Source organism: Schistosoma haematobium, chromosome 1 (assembly GCF_000699445.3).
Source record: "Schistosoma haematobium chromosome 1, whole genome shotgun sequence".
Classification (NCBI taxonomy): Eukaryota; Metazoa; Platyhelminthes; class Trematoda; order Strigeidida; family Schistosomatidae; genus Schistosoma; species Schistosoma haematobium.
This window is the reverse complement of record NC_067196.1, coordinates 14,132,409-14,152,013: the sequence shown is the minus strand read 5'-3', so window position 1 is coordinate 14,152,013 and position 19,605 is coordinate 14,132,409. Positions and strand designations below refer to the sequence as shown.

The window sequence follows — 19,605 nt, the reverse complement described above, 5'->3', positions numbered from 1 at the left end:
CAATGGCCATCCAGTGTTTCCAAGTTACCAATGATTATCTAAGTATCAGTCCGTGATTTAAAATCTATGAAAATCCTACCATTTCCAAAAAACTGTAGGCTAAAAATTTTAAACTGCTTGGATAGCTGCAATAAACATGTAACTTATTTACGAAGTACAGATTTATGTATCCTAAAATGAACTATACATCTGGTTTCATGGCTGGAATTACTTAATGGATGCTCAAATCGAAATCGGGTGGGCAGAGTTCAAAGTTATAACTAAAAGTCGAGTGATTTAACCATCAAGCTAACATCCTACACGACTAGTATCTAATAATCCTATCATTATATAACATTTCCATGATTTTCCACAAACTGCTTCCTGTCAAGTGGATAATAAAGATAAGATAAATATGCGAATTCAGTGTTGTTATCAAAGTATATATATATATATATACTCCCCATAAACATCAAAAAATTTTCAAACTCATTATTATTCACTGATTAAAACGTCTATTTGGTAGTGTGGCAAGCGATATGATGCAAGATTGCAAGCAGTGGTGTTGAAAAAGATTATGTAAACAAATGAATTTACTAGTTTTTATAACACTACAGTTATAGTCGTTTTAATTTACACGATATCATTAATCGTCATTATTATGTCTTGTGGCCGCTGAACAAGACCACGTGCCCAGTCAACAATCAGAATCGCGATCCTAATTTCGTCTATTTCGCGCCCATCATTTACTCTATAGCTTAGTGTCTCTGACATGGCCAATTACACGCCCTACCAGCACTACTAACCTCAAGCTGACACAACCAAGTTTTTATTCGTCCACGACTCCGTAGCTCCTCTCTATGCCCTGTTTTGAGTCTCGAAGCAGAAATCAACTCCTGATATGTCTCTAAATTAGGCAGGTGCGGTTTATATGCAGACAGACAAGACCACATCAAACCATAAAATGAAAAATAACAATTAAGTATAAACGAATAAAAAAGTGGCTTTGAAAGAAAGAGAGTAATCTAGTTACTTGATAGTTATACAATAAGAATGTGTGATAATCTATAAAAAAATATTTCATTAAAACCACTTTATTCTGAGTTATTTTCACTAGTCACAATCGATTTGTTCATGAATACAGTTATTGAACAAATAAATGGTTTGAGTTTATATATATATACTTAGTGTTTAACTTTACGTGCACCTTATTCTTACACTAATTACATAAGATGAAGTGATTTGCATACATTATTTACAATTTTCAAAATGATAGTTTTGGCACAGTTTCGTCTTCTGAACTGAATGATTTAATAGTGAAATTTCCATTATTACACTGAACATCATCAGTACAAACTTCAGATAGAAGTGAGTTATTCGAATTCTTTCTCATACGACTGATAGTTTGCCTTGTCGACCCTGATCGGCTACTATTGACCTCTACTTTATCATTGTCGGCATATTCATTTTGAATATTTTCCACCTGTGACTCGATGATTATTGATACTCTACCGAAATCACCCACCTGAGCTACAAATCTTTGCCATCATCAATTAAAAGTTTAGTATGCAGCTCAATCATTTCAATAAAACAACTAAAAAATTTGTAAAACACAAACAGTACATATCATGGTGATTACACAATTAATTACATGCAAAAATTACAATTCCTTTATTTATCCAAATTATACTCACTTGTAAACTTTCTACAGTATGTGCACCATCCAGATAATAAGTTATATTTTTTCGAATTACAATTTGCCATCGACCAGGCCATCGGGCGGATAACGCATCTTTGGAACAAATAAAGCCCACAGTAAATATACATATCGCTTAACCTCTAGACTAATTAGCTATTATAACATTTAATAGATAGTTGACATCCATCCTACAAATATCCTCGTCTTAACAGTTTTCGGCCATGTCTGGTTGAACACATACAAACTTCAGGCAATATTGACCTCTTTATACATAATTTCTGACTCAAAATCATTTTAATTTTCATAACGAAAAACCTTTTTACGTAATTATGGGCTGTTATATTCGAAAGCACATTTTCTCAGCTATTGATGACGTTTAAGGTTAATTAACTATGCCGTTTGCAAGATCCTACTATAGTGATTTATTTCTATATTTAAACGTATATAGCAATTTGTACTAGTTTAAGTGATACATTAGAACAATTCACTGAAATAGTTAGATGGAAAATAACTGCTTCCTTGTGAATTTGTAAGTTTATTAGTTTTCACATACTATAATCGCTACTGTAATTAGAAATCAGTGTCTATCAACATAAGCAGGTTACCGAATTTTGCTAGTTTACTTTGTATTACATGTATGGTAGTCCTACTTATATTGAAATTATATACACGTAATTTTTATCGATTTTCTGTTGTCACGATAATTGAAGACTACGCTCTACTTGTTCAATAGAAAAATCAATTCCCATTTTCATCTCAATATCTATTACTAACCAGTTGTATCATATAGGGCTCGAATAGAGTTGATGTAGCTTTTCTTTCTATAGTAACACAACAGTTGGACCGTTGCAGGCCCCCAAATGCCCTGATATGGCAGAGAGTGGGGTGGGCCCGCCCTCTCTCTCGGAATGCTCTCACATGACCACGCGTATACAGCCTCTGCCAGGGAAGTCCTACTCACTGTCTTCTCGTAGCTCGGGTGTTGTTTACGAAATCGAGAGGACGAAAAGCGAATGTCCGGCGCATTAAGTGGATTCCAAACCAATGATACACATGGGCTCCAGTATCCTGTGGGAACAAATGGCGTATGAACCAATTTTCGGTCACCGGCTACCATGGGACTGCATCTCCTCACGATGGCGAGTAAAGCCGCTTGCGGCTTCGCGAAACGTTCTGCTTATAAGCACTGGGTTTCGTCAGGCTCTTTACAACTCATCGAAGCCCGTCGGTCTACTCCGGGTGACCGTGAGTTTGACCACAAACGAAGGATGTTACGCAAGGAAATCGGGAAAAGCTTGCGTAAGGACCGAGAAGCCTGGTGGTCGAAGCGTGCTAATGATCTAGAAGCAGCAGCTGCATTTGATAACTACTGGAAGCTCTTCCAACTCATCCGAGCCACTGGCAGCAAGAAGTCTGATGTGAGTGAAACAATCTGCGAGGATGATGGGATGTCAATCACGAACATCCATCGACGTCTTGAACGATGGGCAGAATTCTTCGAAGGGCAGTTCAACGGGCCTGTTGCTCCAGCAACATCGGTCAGACTGTCCTGCCCTCCATGGCCGGTGACGACTGATCCACCAAATGAGGCAGAAGTCCCCAAGGAACTCCAACTCTTGAAGCGTTACAAATCACCTGGCCCAGATGACTTACCTTTGAATCTTTTTAAAGATGGTGGTGACATTTTGAATAAGGAACTGACGACGTTGTTTACAAAGGTTTGCGAACTAGAGAGTGTACCAACGTCATGGAGTGAGTCGATAGTTGTCCCTATCTTTAAAAAGGGTTCACGTCGTTCCCGTTACAACTATCGGGGGATAAGTCTACTTCCGATTGCGTCCAAGCTGTTGGCTTCCACCATACTTCGTGGATTGTCCAAAATCCGAGAAAGATTGACTCGCGAGGAGCAGGCTGCGTTTCGTTCTAGTCGAGGATGTATCGATCATATCTTCATCCTTCGCCAAATGTCAGAACACCGTCATACTTATCAAAGGCCAACAATCGTAGTGTTTCTTGACATCAGGGCTGCCTTCGATTCGTTGGATACGACTGTTCTCTGGGATTGTCTATTGAAGAAGGGTGTGCGTGAGAAGTTTATTAACATCCTAAAGGCCCTATATACAAACACCTCAGGCAGAATGAGGGCATACAACCACCTCTCTCTATTGGTCCATTCGAGCAGTGGGGTTAGGCAGGGTCGCTCAATCTCACCATTCCTCTTCAACTTTGCCATCGGTAACATTCTGGGAACAGCGCTGATGGATGTAAGTAATGGTGGTGTGGATCTGTTGCCTGGAGAAAGACTTCTCGACCTTGAGTATGCGGATGATAGTGTCTTACTGTGTGATAATGCCCAAGACATGCAATCCGCACTTACTCAGTTGGCAATCAATGTCCGTAGGTACGGTATGTGCTTTGCGCCTTCGAAGTGCAAAGTACTTCTACAAGACTGGCAGGATTCTAATCCTGTACTCACTCTGGATGGTGAGCAGATAGATGTAGTCAAGAACTTCGTGTATCTGGGTAGCTGCATAAGTGCTGGTGGGGGTGTGAGTGATGAGATCAATGCACGAATAGTGAAAGCCAGAGCGGCTTATGCCAATCTGGGCCATCTTTGGCACCCTTGTGATGATAGTCTGGCTGTAAAAGGTCGGATCTACAAAGCGTCGGTGATAACAGTTTTGCTCTATGCTTGTGAAACCTGGCCTCTCCGAGTTGAGGATATTAGACGACTTTCTGTGTTTGATCATCGTTGTCTCCGAAGGATTGCTAACATCCAGTGACAACACCATGTTAGTAATGCAGAGGTTTGGCATCGTGTGCTCGGGCACAGAGACGATAATGCAATTGGTGTCACCATCTTAAAACATCGACTTCGGTGGCTTGGACATGTTCTACGAATGTCGTCCCAGAGAATTCCACGTCGTGCACTATTTGCCGATTCTGAGACTGGTTGGAAAAAGCGGAGAGGTGGTCAGTGTATGAAATGGTGTCGCGGTATGAAAGAAAGCTGCAAAGGGCTGGCTTCTGTTGGTCCTTCACGACAACTTGGCTGGGGTCCTAGAGATGGTGCAACACAGTGGCTAGAGACGTTATCAGATATGGCTCAGAATAGAAGCCAGTGGCGATCCTGCTGTAACCTTCTTTCACCTTCTTCATAACAAGTGGTTGGACCTTCCTTAACTGAAAGAATTCTTCTGGTTGCATCTTTCCGTTTCCTCCATTATTATTATTACTACACTACCTTACACTAATCTGTGGTCGTTATTGTTCTTTTTTTCTTTTACGCTTCTCACCTTCTTTTTTCTCTTCCCATTCTGATTGTTTTGTGTGGCGCATATATATTCAGTGCCCCCTTGTACCAATATTTATGTGTTAAAATAAATAAATGTGTGTAGTTATGCAGGTGACCGAATATCGCATGCACTGTGCTTTGGATGTCATATGGTCAGAAGTCAAATCAGTAGAAAACCCTGAATTTCGTTTCCGTGTTACCAGCAACTTCTCACTATCACGGTGCGAATTGGTAGGCATCATGCGATTCGAACCGGCATCACCAAGCGTTATCACTGAGTCATCAATGCTGTGGCTGACATCCTGTAGAACTAAGATATTTATACGAACCGGTCACTGAGTAGTAACCAATGTCGCACATACAATAATCTTTTGCGTGAAGATTGCAAGTATATCTTGCTGATGAATAACAAATAGCAGAAAATCTCCTGATCACTTCGGAACACCTAAAGTTACAGCACGACACATGTTTTCTCGTTTTTCTTAAAGAGTGAAAACTTACTAAATAAAACAGTTGAACTCGGTTTCCATTCAGATGTCGGCTGTAAACCTGGAACAAAAAAATGGAAGAATTACAAGGAGTAAAGTGCTGAAGAAAGGAATTCATAACATACTTGATACAATACATGGATCACGGTTTAATTAACCGAGTGTTCTGCAAGCTACCAAATCATGCCCAACAAATTAAGGGTAACAAGATTTATTATGAATCAAGTGAACATTTTGAATGCACATAACAAAAATCAACTAATTCTGATTTCTTTACGTGATTTCTCGAAAATAATCTGCCATAGCCTGTTGACGACTATGACAGTTGTTGAGGGGGAGCAGGAAAGCTGCAATGGAAACATTATGCTAGTACATAAGTTCAGTATGATTCATAGACTAACATCTCCTTCTATATCGGCACACCATTACTTTCCAGCTTATTTTCTATTGTTGTGGAGTGATAGCTTGCCCTTCAATCATTAGGTAGCAGATTCGAACGGCGATCCACTCTACTTCAGTCTGGACAATGGAGTAGTACCATCAATTGTTACACAAAAATTTGAGTGTCTAAACCTATACTTGGAAATTGTGTTACATCTGTCTGTCATATTGTTCACTGAAATTCATGTTTAATATATACCTTTTTAACTTCATGAGATAATGGAGATAATATGAAATCTGTCACAAAATATCTGATCAGTGGAAAAACTCAATTATTTGAGCTTTTTCTTATTGTACAGTTTGTTTAGGCTGTCTATATGATAGAAGTAACTGATTTAAAATTAATTTCGTGACAAGGTTTAAAATAGATTGTTTTAAAAGTGTGACTCAATGAACTGATGTCCTGTTCTGATTTTTTTTCAACCTATTTCGGTCAACAGAGTGTAACGCATGTCCTAACCATCACAGCTGATAAAGGCTTTATAATGGACTTACTTTGATTACCCAGTACTCTTAGCCTATCCTCACCACTCCACTCTATGTGGTCACATTATATACGGGGAATGTTTCGAAAATAAGTGTAATCAAATACTTGAAGTCTACACACATCTACTTTCATAGACTTTATTTCGCAGCAGCAGTATATTAGTAGAGAGTAGACTGAGGCGTAAAGTACTTGCCGTATGATCGGTCGGTAAAAAAACATCTTGTTCACAACGCAAGTGATGGAAGTTGGTAAAAGTAAGATTATATAACACTATCTCAACATCTGACATCATTGACATCCAATAATTCTGTTTGCAGTCGAAATGACCATTAAAACCAGACAAATTTTCAAAAACGAGAACCATTAAACTTTAACAAAACAATTAATCAGCATAAACAAACTTTTGAAAAAAAGAACATACAATTAAGGAGAAAATAATGTAATAACTAACCAATATTTATAACGTTATCATTATTAGTAGTTCCATGTAATTTAGCAAACCAATAATTTATTGTAGTTAAACTTAAAGCAAGATTTAATAATTGACTATTAGGTATGGTATTCATATTGTCAAAAATATCTTTAAATGGCTCAGTCATATTCTCTGTAGTCAATAGTGAATCTAACGTAGGTGCAACATACAATGGACACTGGAAATCAAAAACACAAAATAGAAGTGAGAAGACACAACATTTCGATCATGTATTCAGATAAATAAAAAGTAGACTAATGCATAGAAAGTTGAACTTTGCTTAGTTTGTCTATGAAAGGTTGGCATTTTCCTGTTAATAATTTTAGTGAAGGTAATTAATTGGTTTCTCATAGTATATGTGCACCTTGAGTGGAGTGCATCGAAATTGTCATGGAATTACATCAGTCAGTCAGCTACAACGTAGGACCAGGCACATATATGCATCGGTCCAAGTTGCCATACCTCATTAGCATAACAAGGTGAATACAAAATTCATAGAAGTGGCTACTTCAATGGTAGAAATATATAAAAGAAGGACTGCATATAAAGATATAATACAGGAAGAAAGAGTTAGTTTGTAGAAAGAAAGGTATAAAGTAATTTTAAGCTCATGGTTTGAGGCAACACAAAGAGCGTATACATTGATTCTGAGTCATGTTACCCAGAGTCTCCAACCACTGGTTACGATAGTCGCGCGGATCCCGACCATACTTTTAGTAAAGTTTTTATTAATTACTATTCAACAAAAGTAAATGATGAAAGTATTTGCTTTGAAAATCACTCGATTATTGATTCGAATACTATTTGATCTACTTTATACTAATTAGTCCCTTTGATAAATTTCAATAGTAATAAGAAGATGAAGATGATCAGAACTATGTGATATTAATGTATCACACATATACTTGAAAACATATATAAAAATAAAAGATCAACTAGACTAGAAATGGAGGGTAAGAGGAGACAAAGATAATAAAGAAATAATATGAAAACAATTTGAAACCTTATCACTCTGGATAATAAGCTAATATTACTAGGGTAGCTTTAAGGTGAGAATAAAGTGTTTTTTGAATACACAAAGAGGGTTTAAATTTCCGTATGGCTAAGAGTTCAATAAATCTTAGTATACACCCTTTTACACTTTTGTACAACACCACAAAAGCCGAGTTAAGATAAATCTTATGGCATGTTTCATTATTCGAAATGTATTGAGCTAATATATCACATAGTTCTGATAATCGTCTTCTTATTTACTTTAGTTTGAGTAATCAAGTACTGTTATTGCATTCTTTCAACTAAAGTGTAGAGGTAAATCCCCAGTACCTGGATTTGTACGTGATGAATCAAATGAAAAGAAATTGTTTGTAATTATTTTTTAGAATTCAATTACACAACACATTCAGGACTTTGAATTTTTTCCGGTTAAGTTCGAGGAATATGATGTTCCATAAAAAAGTTTTCTACATAGAATAGTTGAAAGCAAATTTATCAGTTTTTGCAATAAATTATTTGTTGTCCTTCATATTTCTTCATACATTATAAATGATTACCTATTGAACAAATATTATTCTAAAGATTAGTTAGTTTATGATGAGGATTTCATAATTTAGCGATTACGAAAAACTTGTAACTCTATAGAATTATCAAGGCAGGCATATTCAGGATCTAAAAATGTCAACAGAGACCGATCAACTGCAGTCCTGAGTAACAACCGCGAATTACGAACGCTTAGTGACAAATAGACGCGCATTGAAAAAGTCAGTGGTAATTTGTGTTCAGTAGCTCAATTGAGAGGAGAGTCCCGAATAAGACAAAACTCTCTTCATGGATTCTATTGACAGCCACAATAAGACCAATTACGATAATCTAAGTTATGAACTTTTTCTAATTAAAATAATCCAGTTATTCAGAAGGACATAAGTATATACTTAAAAATGTAAATAACACTGATTTGAAAATTGTTTTGTAACTATGAGAGTAAATCACGGAATGTTAGTTCATGATGAACAGAGAAAAAACTAGTTTTATATAGTAAACTAACCTACTTTTCCTGTTCATTTTAAATGGGTAGACAGATAGCACATTTAAATTATATTTTTTAAAAAAACATAACGTGTACAATTACTTTAACAAGTTCAGCTTCTTCAACAAATTTATGCATTGCTTCATCTGATTGCCCATGACTGACTAATGCTATAGAACCAGTCTTTTTGAAGATTTACATCATAAAAAGTTAGGTAGAATTAGAAATAAATAAAATTAGCATTCGATCAAAACTTGGATTTCATAGGCAATAGACATTTCAAAATACAAATCTAGGATTCGATTGCTGTTAGAACTACCAGAGAATTATTTAAAGTCTTGAAAAGTTAGGAAATAAAGTTGAAAGTACGTCACCCAAACAGCATTCAATAGAAAGTTCCCAGAATATTTCATAAAAATGGTTGATTACGTATTATAACCTGACTGAATGATTGCTAGCAACTTTGGCATGTCTCCAGAAACTCCCTGAGTATCAATATTACACATAAACCTGAAAATAATCTTGTTTTCTGTACCTAGACAAACCTTGAAAGTAAACCTTTTCATACTTACTGTTAACTCATTTACCAGTACAGAGGTTCGTATACTTTGGACTACACTCTAGATATAAGTGCTAATGATACTAACTAGTTGCTTAAACCGAATTAGGTGGAGTGGGGTTCGAAAGAGTAACCTATTAGTTCAATGTCGAACGTCTTGATCGTTAAGCCAAAACTAAACAATTAGGCTGTAATAAATCTGCACTATTTATTAATAAAGCAATTCTACTACTAACTGCCACAATCACAGACAGTTGGTATTCAGTGTAAAATAGGAAATGAAATGAAGAGTATGAAGTCTATCCTGATAATGTTGATAATATTAAGGGTGATGGGAGTAGAGTATTTTTTGCATCCTTGCTGTTCTTGGAATTCTGTCTAATTTAAAGTTTAGTTCTCAAATAAATAACCAGACAAGTGAATACGTAACCTGATTGTTTGAAATATATTGAGCCCATATTATTGATCCCGACCGTTGTTGCTACCTTGACATAGTGGTCGGGCTTGCCTATCGTGATGAAGCAACCGAGCTATACTGGCTGGAACAACCGTTCCTCAAGGTCGTACCATGTCAGACAGGTCGGTTGAAGAGCGGTAAGACTAAAAGCAACAAACCCAGGGTCCGAAGGCGAAGTCGTACCGCTGACTGTAGAGAGGTGTGACAGCAGTAAGGTGTTTCCCTCGGACAACCAGCATCTGCAGTGATGCTGCCTTCCCACAAGGAGGGGTGGGGTTAGAAAAGGTCGACTCTAAAAATGTCACACCTCACCTTACCTCACGGATTTCCGTCTCCGGTGGTAAGGCCCTTTGAAGAACGGAGCTAACACGTCAAAAACCTCCCACGAAAAGGCCGTGCGCGACCGGCCTCAAGCAGTTGTCCCTTGGGCACTGCGGTCACGCTCTCAGGTCACTGAGACCGCCTCTAATCCAATTTCCTTTTCAGGTACCACCAGAAGAACCCTTCCTCGGTGTGGGCAACCGGGAAGCGATAACCGCCCTCATACCTCTAACAGCACTCGAGACCACTGTATTCATAATCAACCTTCCTCTTCAATTCCTATTATTCCTCCTACATCGACTTTCAACTCTAAACTTCCTCTTTCGGCTTCCTCCTCAAGTGTCACCATAGCCAACGATTCTAGTGCGCAAAACTCTGTCCCAGGTCTACTGAAACCCCGCTCCAAACTACACATTGGAGCCTTCAACGTACGCACCCTATGTCAAATCGGTCAACAGACTTCCATGGCTAGAACCCTAGAATCTCGTACCATTGATGTATGCTGTGTCTCTGAAACACGCATACAGGATCCCAGTGTGGTCATTCACCTGACCTCACCTCGGCAAGACGGAGAGCCAACGAGATACACCCTCCGTGTATCTGGTGACACGACGGTCAGCTCTCGTGGACTGGCAGGAGTAGGGATAGCATTAAGCATGAGGACGGAACAATCACTGTTAGAGTGGATCCCCGTTAACATTCGTTTATGTGCTGTTCGGCTAAACGGCTCCGTAAGAACTCGGAAGGATAGGGATACACGTCGTTGCCTTTTTGTCGTTTCTGCCTACGCTCCCACCGACTGCAGCTCAGATGAAGTGAAAGATGAATTTTACAGAAAGCTTTCTGAACTTCTTCAGAAAGCTAAACGCTCAGACATAGTACTCATAGGGGGTGACTTTAATGCTCAGATAGGTAGCTTAAACCAAACAGAAAGGCATTTAGGTGGATATTTTAGTATTCCGGCACAGCGAACAGATAATGGTGACCATCTGCTGCAACTGTGCTCAAACAATCGTTTATTTTTAGCAAACACAAATTTTAAGCATAAGGAGAGACATCGTCTAACATGGCGACCCCTTACAACAAACCAACGATGGACTCAAATAGACTATATTGCCATCAGTCACCGTTGGAGAGGGTCGGTAGAAGATTGTCGCTCATTCTGGAGTACCTGCTTGGACTCCGACCACGCCCTAATACGGGCACACATCTGCTTGCGCCTCACTGGACGCAAAAATGCCACAGTAAAAAGACCCATTCGAACCGAACTGAGTAGCGAGGAAACCAAAAGTAGGTTCCAGGAACAACTGAGGTCACGATTAGGTAGTTCTGAAGACGAGACTGACCCAGTTGTTGCTTGGAAAGCCATACAAGCAGCTGTGGAAACAGCAATAACATCTATTGGCGACTTAAACCACAGAGTTACAAAGAACCAGTGGATTTCTTCAAAGTCTATCACACTGATGGATTCTCGCAAACTCGTCCCATCAGGTTCCGAACATGAGGAAGAGCGACAACAAATCAGATCTAGGTTAAGAAAAAGTCTAAGAAACGACCGTGAGCAGTGGTGGGCAATGAAAGCAAAAGAGATGGAAAAGGCGGCGACTATAGGGAACACAAGACAGCTTTACAGACTAATAAAAGAAACTGGAATTAATAAGTCAAGTGTAAGTGAGATTATATCGGAAAAAGACGATACACTCATCTGCTCCCAGTCCAGGCGTTTAGAACGATGGGTGGAACATTTTAGGGAACAGTTCAGCTGGCCTTCAGCGACTCTACAACTACCCTCCATTCCCAGACAGTGTGAATGGAACATTGAAGTAAGTCCCCCAACTCTAGTTGAAGTTGAAAAGGCTATAGTTAATCTGAAACGAGGAAGGGCAGCTGGTCCAGATGGACTGGCTCCAGAGGTCTTTAAGGATGGTGGTTCAATTTTAGCGATTAAGTTGACTAATATTTAGACGTTATTCCATCTAACTGGTCACAATCACTTATCGTCCCAATATATAAGAAAGGGTCAAAATCATCCTGTGACAACCACAGAGGGATTAGTTTAACTAATATAATATCTAAAATACTAGCCTCGATAATTATCAGACGCCTAACTAAGACTCGTGAACTGCAAACACGAGAAAATCAGGCTGGCTTCAGACCTGGTCGTGGCTGCATCGACCACATATTCACCATTCGTCAGGTTCTAGAACACAGGCATACTTATCGGCGTCCGACAATGGTGGTCTTTCTTGACTTAAAAGCAGCATTTGACTCTGTATATCGCGAGATTCTGTGACAGTGTCTGTCATTGAAAGGCGTACCACAGAAGTACATAAACCTTGTAAAGGCTCTTTACTCGAACACTACTAGTCGAGTCAGAGCTTATGGCGAACTGTCATCTACTTTTGCAAACTCAAGTGGTGTCCGTCAAGGCTGTCCACTTTCTCCATTTTTGTTTAACTTCATCATAGACTTATTGATGGAAATAACATTCTCGTCTACTGAATTCTCGGGTATTGATCTCCATCCAGGAGGTCCACTTATCGACTTAGAATACGCAGATGACATAGTCCTGTTTGGTGAAGACGCTGACAAAATGCAGAGTCTTTTGGTAACACTAAGCAACAATGCCAGAATGTTTGGAATGCGCTTCTCTCCCTCTAAATGCAAGTTATTGCTTCAGGATTGGTCTGCGTTAACACCTGAACTAAGGATAGGGAGTGAAGTAGTCGAACGCGTTGGCAACTTCATTTATCTTGGAAGTCGGATCAGCCCTAATGGGTTGGTATCGGACGAAATCTCAGCACGGATTCGAAAAGCTCGATTGGCTTTTGCCAACTTGCGTCACCTTTGGCGAAGGCGAGATATCCGTCTATCAATAAAAGGACGGGTATACTGCGCGGCAGTCCGTTCTGTTTTAATTTACGGCAGCGAAACATGGCCACTAAGAGTAGAAGACACTCGTAAGCTATTAGTATTTGACCACAGATGCCTTGGAAATATTGCTGGCATCTGCTGGGACCACCGGGTAAGTAATAGTGAGGTTGGACGCAGGGTATTAGGGAATGATGGTAAATCAGTGGATGAGGTTGTGAATCTTTATCGACTGAAATGGTTGGGCCACGTGTTACGTATGCCTGAACACCGATTACCACGTCGTGCAATGCTAACGGGTGTTAGAGATGGTTGGAAGAGAATTAGGGGTGGCCAAACCAAAACGTGGCATCAGTGCTTGAAGACACTAACTCCTAGTCTGAGCCATGTTGGTAAATGCAGACTACTTGGTTGGGGTCCGCGTGACTTTCGTAACCAATGGTTGGAGGCTCTTGGTGACATGGCTCAGAGTCGATCACAATGGCGTCGGTGTATACACTCCCTGTCTTCCCTTAAACTAAGAGATTAAAATCACTTCATATCTTTCTTTCTACGAACCATTTCTTTCTTCTTGTACTATATGCAATCTTTCTCTTATATATTACCACCTTTGACCTAACCACTGCTATGAATCCGGTGTTCATCTTGTTGTGCTGATGCGGTATGGCAACCTGGACCGATACACATATGTGCCTGGTCCTACGTTGTAGCTGACTGACTGGCTGACCATATTATTGATTGTTCTTGCGAATTTCTTATCCTCATAACACAACTCAAATTATAGATTGAAACTTAATAATGAGAATGAATAGGGTCTATGAGGCCTACAAAACAATGATGTGATGTGTGGCTAGTAGAAGCACAATGTAATTGGTTACCAAACGCAGGTAGATAGGCCCTCAACTTACTAACTATTTAATGTGTGAATTCCTTTCCATTGGCGATTTCCACTTTGGATTCCCTGTTTGAGTGGACTGCTAGTGTTTATGTCTAATATATCTTTTTTGGATCTGGGTTTTTTATTTGTTGTTGCGAATCTTGCAATATGATCACAATCTGTGTATAGAGCATAGGTAGACTATCCAAGCTAATGGTGGAATTGTATTAACAATTTCATTTCGCTATGCTAATGCGATGTGGCAACTTGAACCGATCCATATATGTACCAGGTTACATGTTGCGCTTTACTGACTTACTGATAATGTGAAAAGTAACACCTAAGATGGATACATGTCTTTACCAAAATCTTATGGTGTTTAAGTCTTTTCACATTTATTTACAAGAATAACCACGTATAAATACTTCAGCGAAACTGTCAGAAACGTCATTCAGGAATTCGCAAAACCACGTTTTCTAACTCTGTTATTGAGCAAACACTTAAATATCTATTCATCTTCCTACATAAGTTCAAATTTTTATGTTAAAAAAGAAATAACATTTCCTTAATATGACTACACAGTACATCAAAAACATAATAGTGAAGACTACCTTAAAAATCCCTGCTTTAGCCCAAGCTATTTCAGCAATGGTATTGCCTAAAATATTTGTATGCTCCAGTGCCAAACTTGTGACAACAGTTACGTAAGGATCTCTAAAAATTTAATATGATTAAAAATAAATCGTTTCATTTTCTTTTTTTGAAAAAGAGTGAATATTACGGATTGAACACGTGAACAAAAGCAGTCACATGTCAAGTATTTTCAAAAATATCCTTAAAATTAGAATGCTTGCTTTTTGCAAGTAGAGTTTCTATTTTTCATACAGAGGTTTTGGAAAGATTAGATTAATTCATATGTTTATACGTTGAGGACTGAATTCAATTGGATCATTAATAAAAACTAGGGGGCATTGGACAAATTTTTTGTTCAAGGACATGATTATTCACGAGTGCACACTTAGCAGCTTTAGATCTTATGACGAAATTTTAAATCTCAGAAAAATTAATTTGGCATCTAACTCTATCCATTCCGGACGTTAATTAATAAGCGATATTCCGTAACGAACATCAAATGACATTGATGACGAGTGTTTGACTTCGGATATACCAGAACTCCCTTGATCATGACTTTCCATCAGAATTCCAACAATTCATCACAAAGGAAGTCAAGCAGTATTGAATATTTTAAAAACAATGATAAGAAGTTCGTTTTGTCATTAGGCGAAATAAAAGAAATTTAACGAAGAGCTTACTCATCATTTTCATTAATTAAAATTGTACAGCTGTAATTATTTTCGATTTGCGAAACCTTTTGATAAATTTAGACAAATTTGTTAGTGACGCAATACCCGTCTATTTTACTTTAAACTGCTATTTACTACAGATGACTATAAAATAACTTAACCAGTTTGTTACTGCCGTCTTTGCAGTTGTTAATAAATCATATTAGTCAGTCATTCAGTAACAACGTAGAACTTCGTACGTACGTACATCAGTTCGAGTTGCCACACCACATTAGCACAGAGATGCAGTTGTCGATTCAAATCCCGTAGTGGTAGAGGTAGCAAGAGTATAAGCAGTAATAGGGAAAATTAGGGTTTGGAGATGTTATTTAAAGAGTATAATCCAGTGAAATAAATTTGGAAAGAGGTAAAAAGGGACATGGAGAGTTCAGAAGATTAGAATCTGGGAGAACACAAAGAGTGGACGCACCTGCGCCATTGCAAACGATTTTGAGCCATGTCATTCAGGGTATCTAACCATCGGTTGCTATCATATTAGGCTAAGACAGGATACGCTTTTTCTTAATAACCGACCAGATGCATAATTCATTTGTTTGTACATAGATCCTGGACAATCTCATCATCAAATTGAGATATCTAAGACGATATTTCGACATCCAGTAAAAAGGATAGAAATGAGTGCTATCATTGGGGCTTGGTCGGAGATCTAGAATGTAGCTCAAAAAGACGGGACTCTTCAAGATGAGTGATGGCAGTGTAACCTATATAAATATTTGAGCATAACTGTAGAAGACGGTCATCGTTATCTGTTAGCTAGGAATGAAAGCTAAAAGACTCACATAAGTGTTTCTCAACATAACTAAGCCTACACTGTAAACTCAAGAAGTGTTCCATGTACATCCCAAAATAAACTAGCAAAGTGATCACGGGATATGGGCCATCCGTAAGGAGATGCAGTCCCATGGAAGCCGGTGACCAATAATTGGTTCATACGACTTTTGTTCCCGCAGGATACTGGAGCCCATGTGCACCATTGGTTTGTGATCCGGTTAAAGCGCCGGACATTCGCTTTTCGTCCTCTCGATTTCGTAAACAACACCCCCGCCCCGAGATGGCAGTGAGTAGGACTTCGCTGGCAGAGGCTGTATACGCATGGCCGTGTGAGAGCATTTCGAGAGGGAGAGCAGACTCTCCCCACTCTCGGCCGTACCAGGGCATTTGGGAATATTTTATACAATATTTGATAACATATTTCATTGTCCATTAATCTTCAATAATCTAAACTATTAGTGGGATATTCTACAAGACAACCAGTACTGTAAAAATAAATAAATGAAACGTGTAGGAACGCTGTGCTCAGGGAATAAGTAACCTATCTATTCTACTGGCAGATATTATGGGGTCGATTGGCAAATGAAACTAGAGTGAAGCTAAATATTACAATCAACGCAGGGCGAAATGGGACAGAATTTTCAAAAACACAATTGATTAAATAAACAAGAAGTTAACTCACTTGAAAATATTTGTATGATCATAACGTCCACCAATACCAACTTCGAAAATCCCGACATCTACCTAGAAGTAAACATTAAGAGTTAAACCTTCAAAATAAACAAATAACAATAATTGATTCAAGACTATTTAAAGAATTACAGAAAAATAGTTCTCTAATCATTAAAATTCCGAATTAATTGTGAGCTATATTATGACATTACAGAGGTAAATAAAACAAGATAATAATTGACAATAATTTCAAAGTATAATTACAGAAACAACGATATTTATAAAATCCCGATGAGTGTGAAAAAAATTAAATTTCTGGAGTTTCGTAACTCAGTGTGAGGCGCTGCTTCAGGGAACAGAAAAAAATCAAATTAAATTCATATGAACAGACATACTTCACTCTTAGTTATACTAAAAATATTCTGTCGTGCGTCCTTGACACTACTTACTTACTTACGCTTGTTACCCCTCGTAAAGGAGCATAGGCAGCTCACCAACATTGTCCATCCAATTCTGTTTTGGGCAATATGTCTCAGTCGTTTCCAGTTGCTATTCATCTTTTTCATGTCTGCTTCCAATTATTGGTGCAATGTGTTCATTGGCCTTCCTCTTTTCCGTTTCCCTTCAGAATTCCAAGTTAGCGCTCGCATCATGATACAGTTTGGTGTTTTCTGTAATGTATGTCCTATTTACTTTCAATGCACTTTCCCAATTTCCTGCTCAGCTTGAACCTGGTCTCCCACAGTAAACTGTTGCCGATGGTATCCGGCACAACAGACATTGAGTATCTTACATAGACAACTGTTTATAAATACTTATACACTATTGATGATGGTTGTTGTAGTTCTCCAAGTTTCAGCTCCATAAAGTAGAACTGTTTTGACGTTCCTATTGAAGATTCTGACTTGGACGACAGTTGTTTTGAGTTCCATATGTTTTTTAACTGTAGGAATGCTGTCCTTGTTTGCTAATCCTTGCATTTTCATCTGCATCAGATCCTCCACATTCATCAATGATGCTACCCATGTATGTGAGACTCCACCTCTTCCGAAGTTTTACCATCAAGCGTGAATGGGTTGGTGCTCGCCGTGTTGTATTTGAGGATCTTTCTTTTTCCCTTGTGTATTTTGAGGCCTACGGATGCGGACGCTGGTGCTACACTAGTTGTCTTCACCTTCATTTGTTGGTGTGCATGGGATAGAAGAGTCAAGTCATCTGCGAAGTCCAAATCGTCTAGTTGCATCCAACCTATCCAGTGCACTCCGGGCTTCCTTTCAGATATCGGTCTTCATAATCCAGCCAAACATCAGAAGAGAAACGGTGAAAACAAGTAGCCTTGTTTGACTCCGGTCCTCACATGGAATGCATCTGTCAGTTGTCCTCCATGCACCACTTTGGACTGCAGTCTGTCGTATTAATTCCGGATGACGTTAACGGACTTCTGAGGTATTCCATGGTGTTAAAGAAGTTTCCATCAAGAGTTCCTATCCACACTGCCAAATGCTTTCTCATAGTAAAGGATGTTGATGTGTAGTGACGAGTTCCATTCAACTGATTGTTCAACGATGATCCATAGTGTTGTGATTTGGTCTGTACCGATCCTTGTGGAATCCAGCCTGTTGATCTCACAGTTGAGCGTCCACTGAATCTTTCATCCGGTCCAACTAAACTTTGTTGAACACTTTTCCCAGTACCGATAGCAGTGTGATTCCTCCATAGTTCTCACATTTGCTCATACCTCCTTTCTTTGGTATGTTGATGAGATATCCTTCTTTCCAGTCTGTCAGCAATTGTTCTTCCGCCCAAATCTTCCTGAATAGAATATGGAGTATCTTTGCAGTTGTTTCTATTTCTTACTTCAGTGTCTCAGGTGGTATATTGTCAGGTCCTGCTGTTTTCCCATTTTTGATTTGCTTGATGACCATTCTGATTTCTTTGATTGCTGGTGGAGTGACATCGATATGAAGGTCTGTAGGTGCTGCTTCGATTTTTGGTGGACTCAATGGAGCTGAACTATTCAAGAGTTCTTTAAAGTATCTTACCAATCTGTTCTTCTGTTCATGAATCTCAATGATTGGCTGTTTTCTTGCTCTTCCTTTCTTGAATCCTATCTAGGGTTTCGACAGAGATACTTTCCTTATGATGATGCTTCTTAAGGCCATGCACCTCCTGACACGTTGACGTTAATGCTCCTTTGATACCTTTCCAGTTGCCTCCCATAGTAGTTTCCTCTTCTTTCAGTAGATCTTGTAAGGCTTGGAACCTGTCGTTGAGAGTTATCTTGAATTTGTTGAGTTTGTTAATATCTCGAAGGAGGGCTGTATTGAACCTTTTCACTGCTTTTTCCCAGCTGTCCAGTGTATCTTCAGCTCCAGTTTCATCTTGGCAACTAGCAGTTGGTGGTGATCTGAAGCTATATCAGCTCCTTTCCTGGTTCTCACGTCTTTCATTGACATTCTGAATTTTTAGTGATGCAATTATGATCGATCTGATTTCATGTAATGTGATCCAATGAGACCCATGTACCTTTGTGTATGTGTTTGCGTGGGAATATTGTGCTGCCTATAACCATTTTGTCGAATGTACATAAATTTGCAAATCTGTCACCATATTCGTTCCGCTCTCTCATGTCGTCCCATGATATCTTCATACCCGGTGTTGTTCATTCCGACTTTGGAGTTTAGGTCTCTCATCAGGATGGTCAAGTCCTTTCCTGAACACTTCACCATAATCGATTGCAACCTCTCGTAAAACTGACCTTTATCACCGTCGTTGCTATCATTGGTGGGTGCATAACATGGGATAATATCCATTGTGATTCCTGATATG

At 38.8% G+C, this 19,605-nt stretch overlaps 1 protein-coding gene across 1 annotated transcript in view; it reads right to left on the bottom strand.

The window, feature by feature from the left end:
- MS3_00003076 (uncharacterized protein) overlaps positions 1-19,605 on the bottom strand; it is a 54,631-nt gene that overhangs the window by 12,058 nt on the left and 22,968 nt on the right. The window contains exons 7-12 of the mRNA XM_051210761.1: positions 16,787-16,848; positions 14,581-14,683; positions 8,987-9,067; positions 6,841-7,039; positions 5,475-5,522; positions 1,674-1,771 (exon numbers count right to left, since the gene is read on the bottom strand). Of these exons, the coding sequence (XP_051073202.1) occupies positions 1,674-1,771; positions 5,475-5,522; positions 6,841-7,039; positions 8,987-9,067; positions 14,581-14,683; positions 16,787-16,848 (591 nt within the window). The remainder of the gene's footprint in view (positions 1-1,673; positions 1,772-5,474; positions 5,523-6,840; positions 7,040-8,986; positions 9,068-14,580; positions 14,684-16,786; positions 16,849-19,605) is intronic.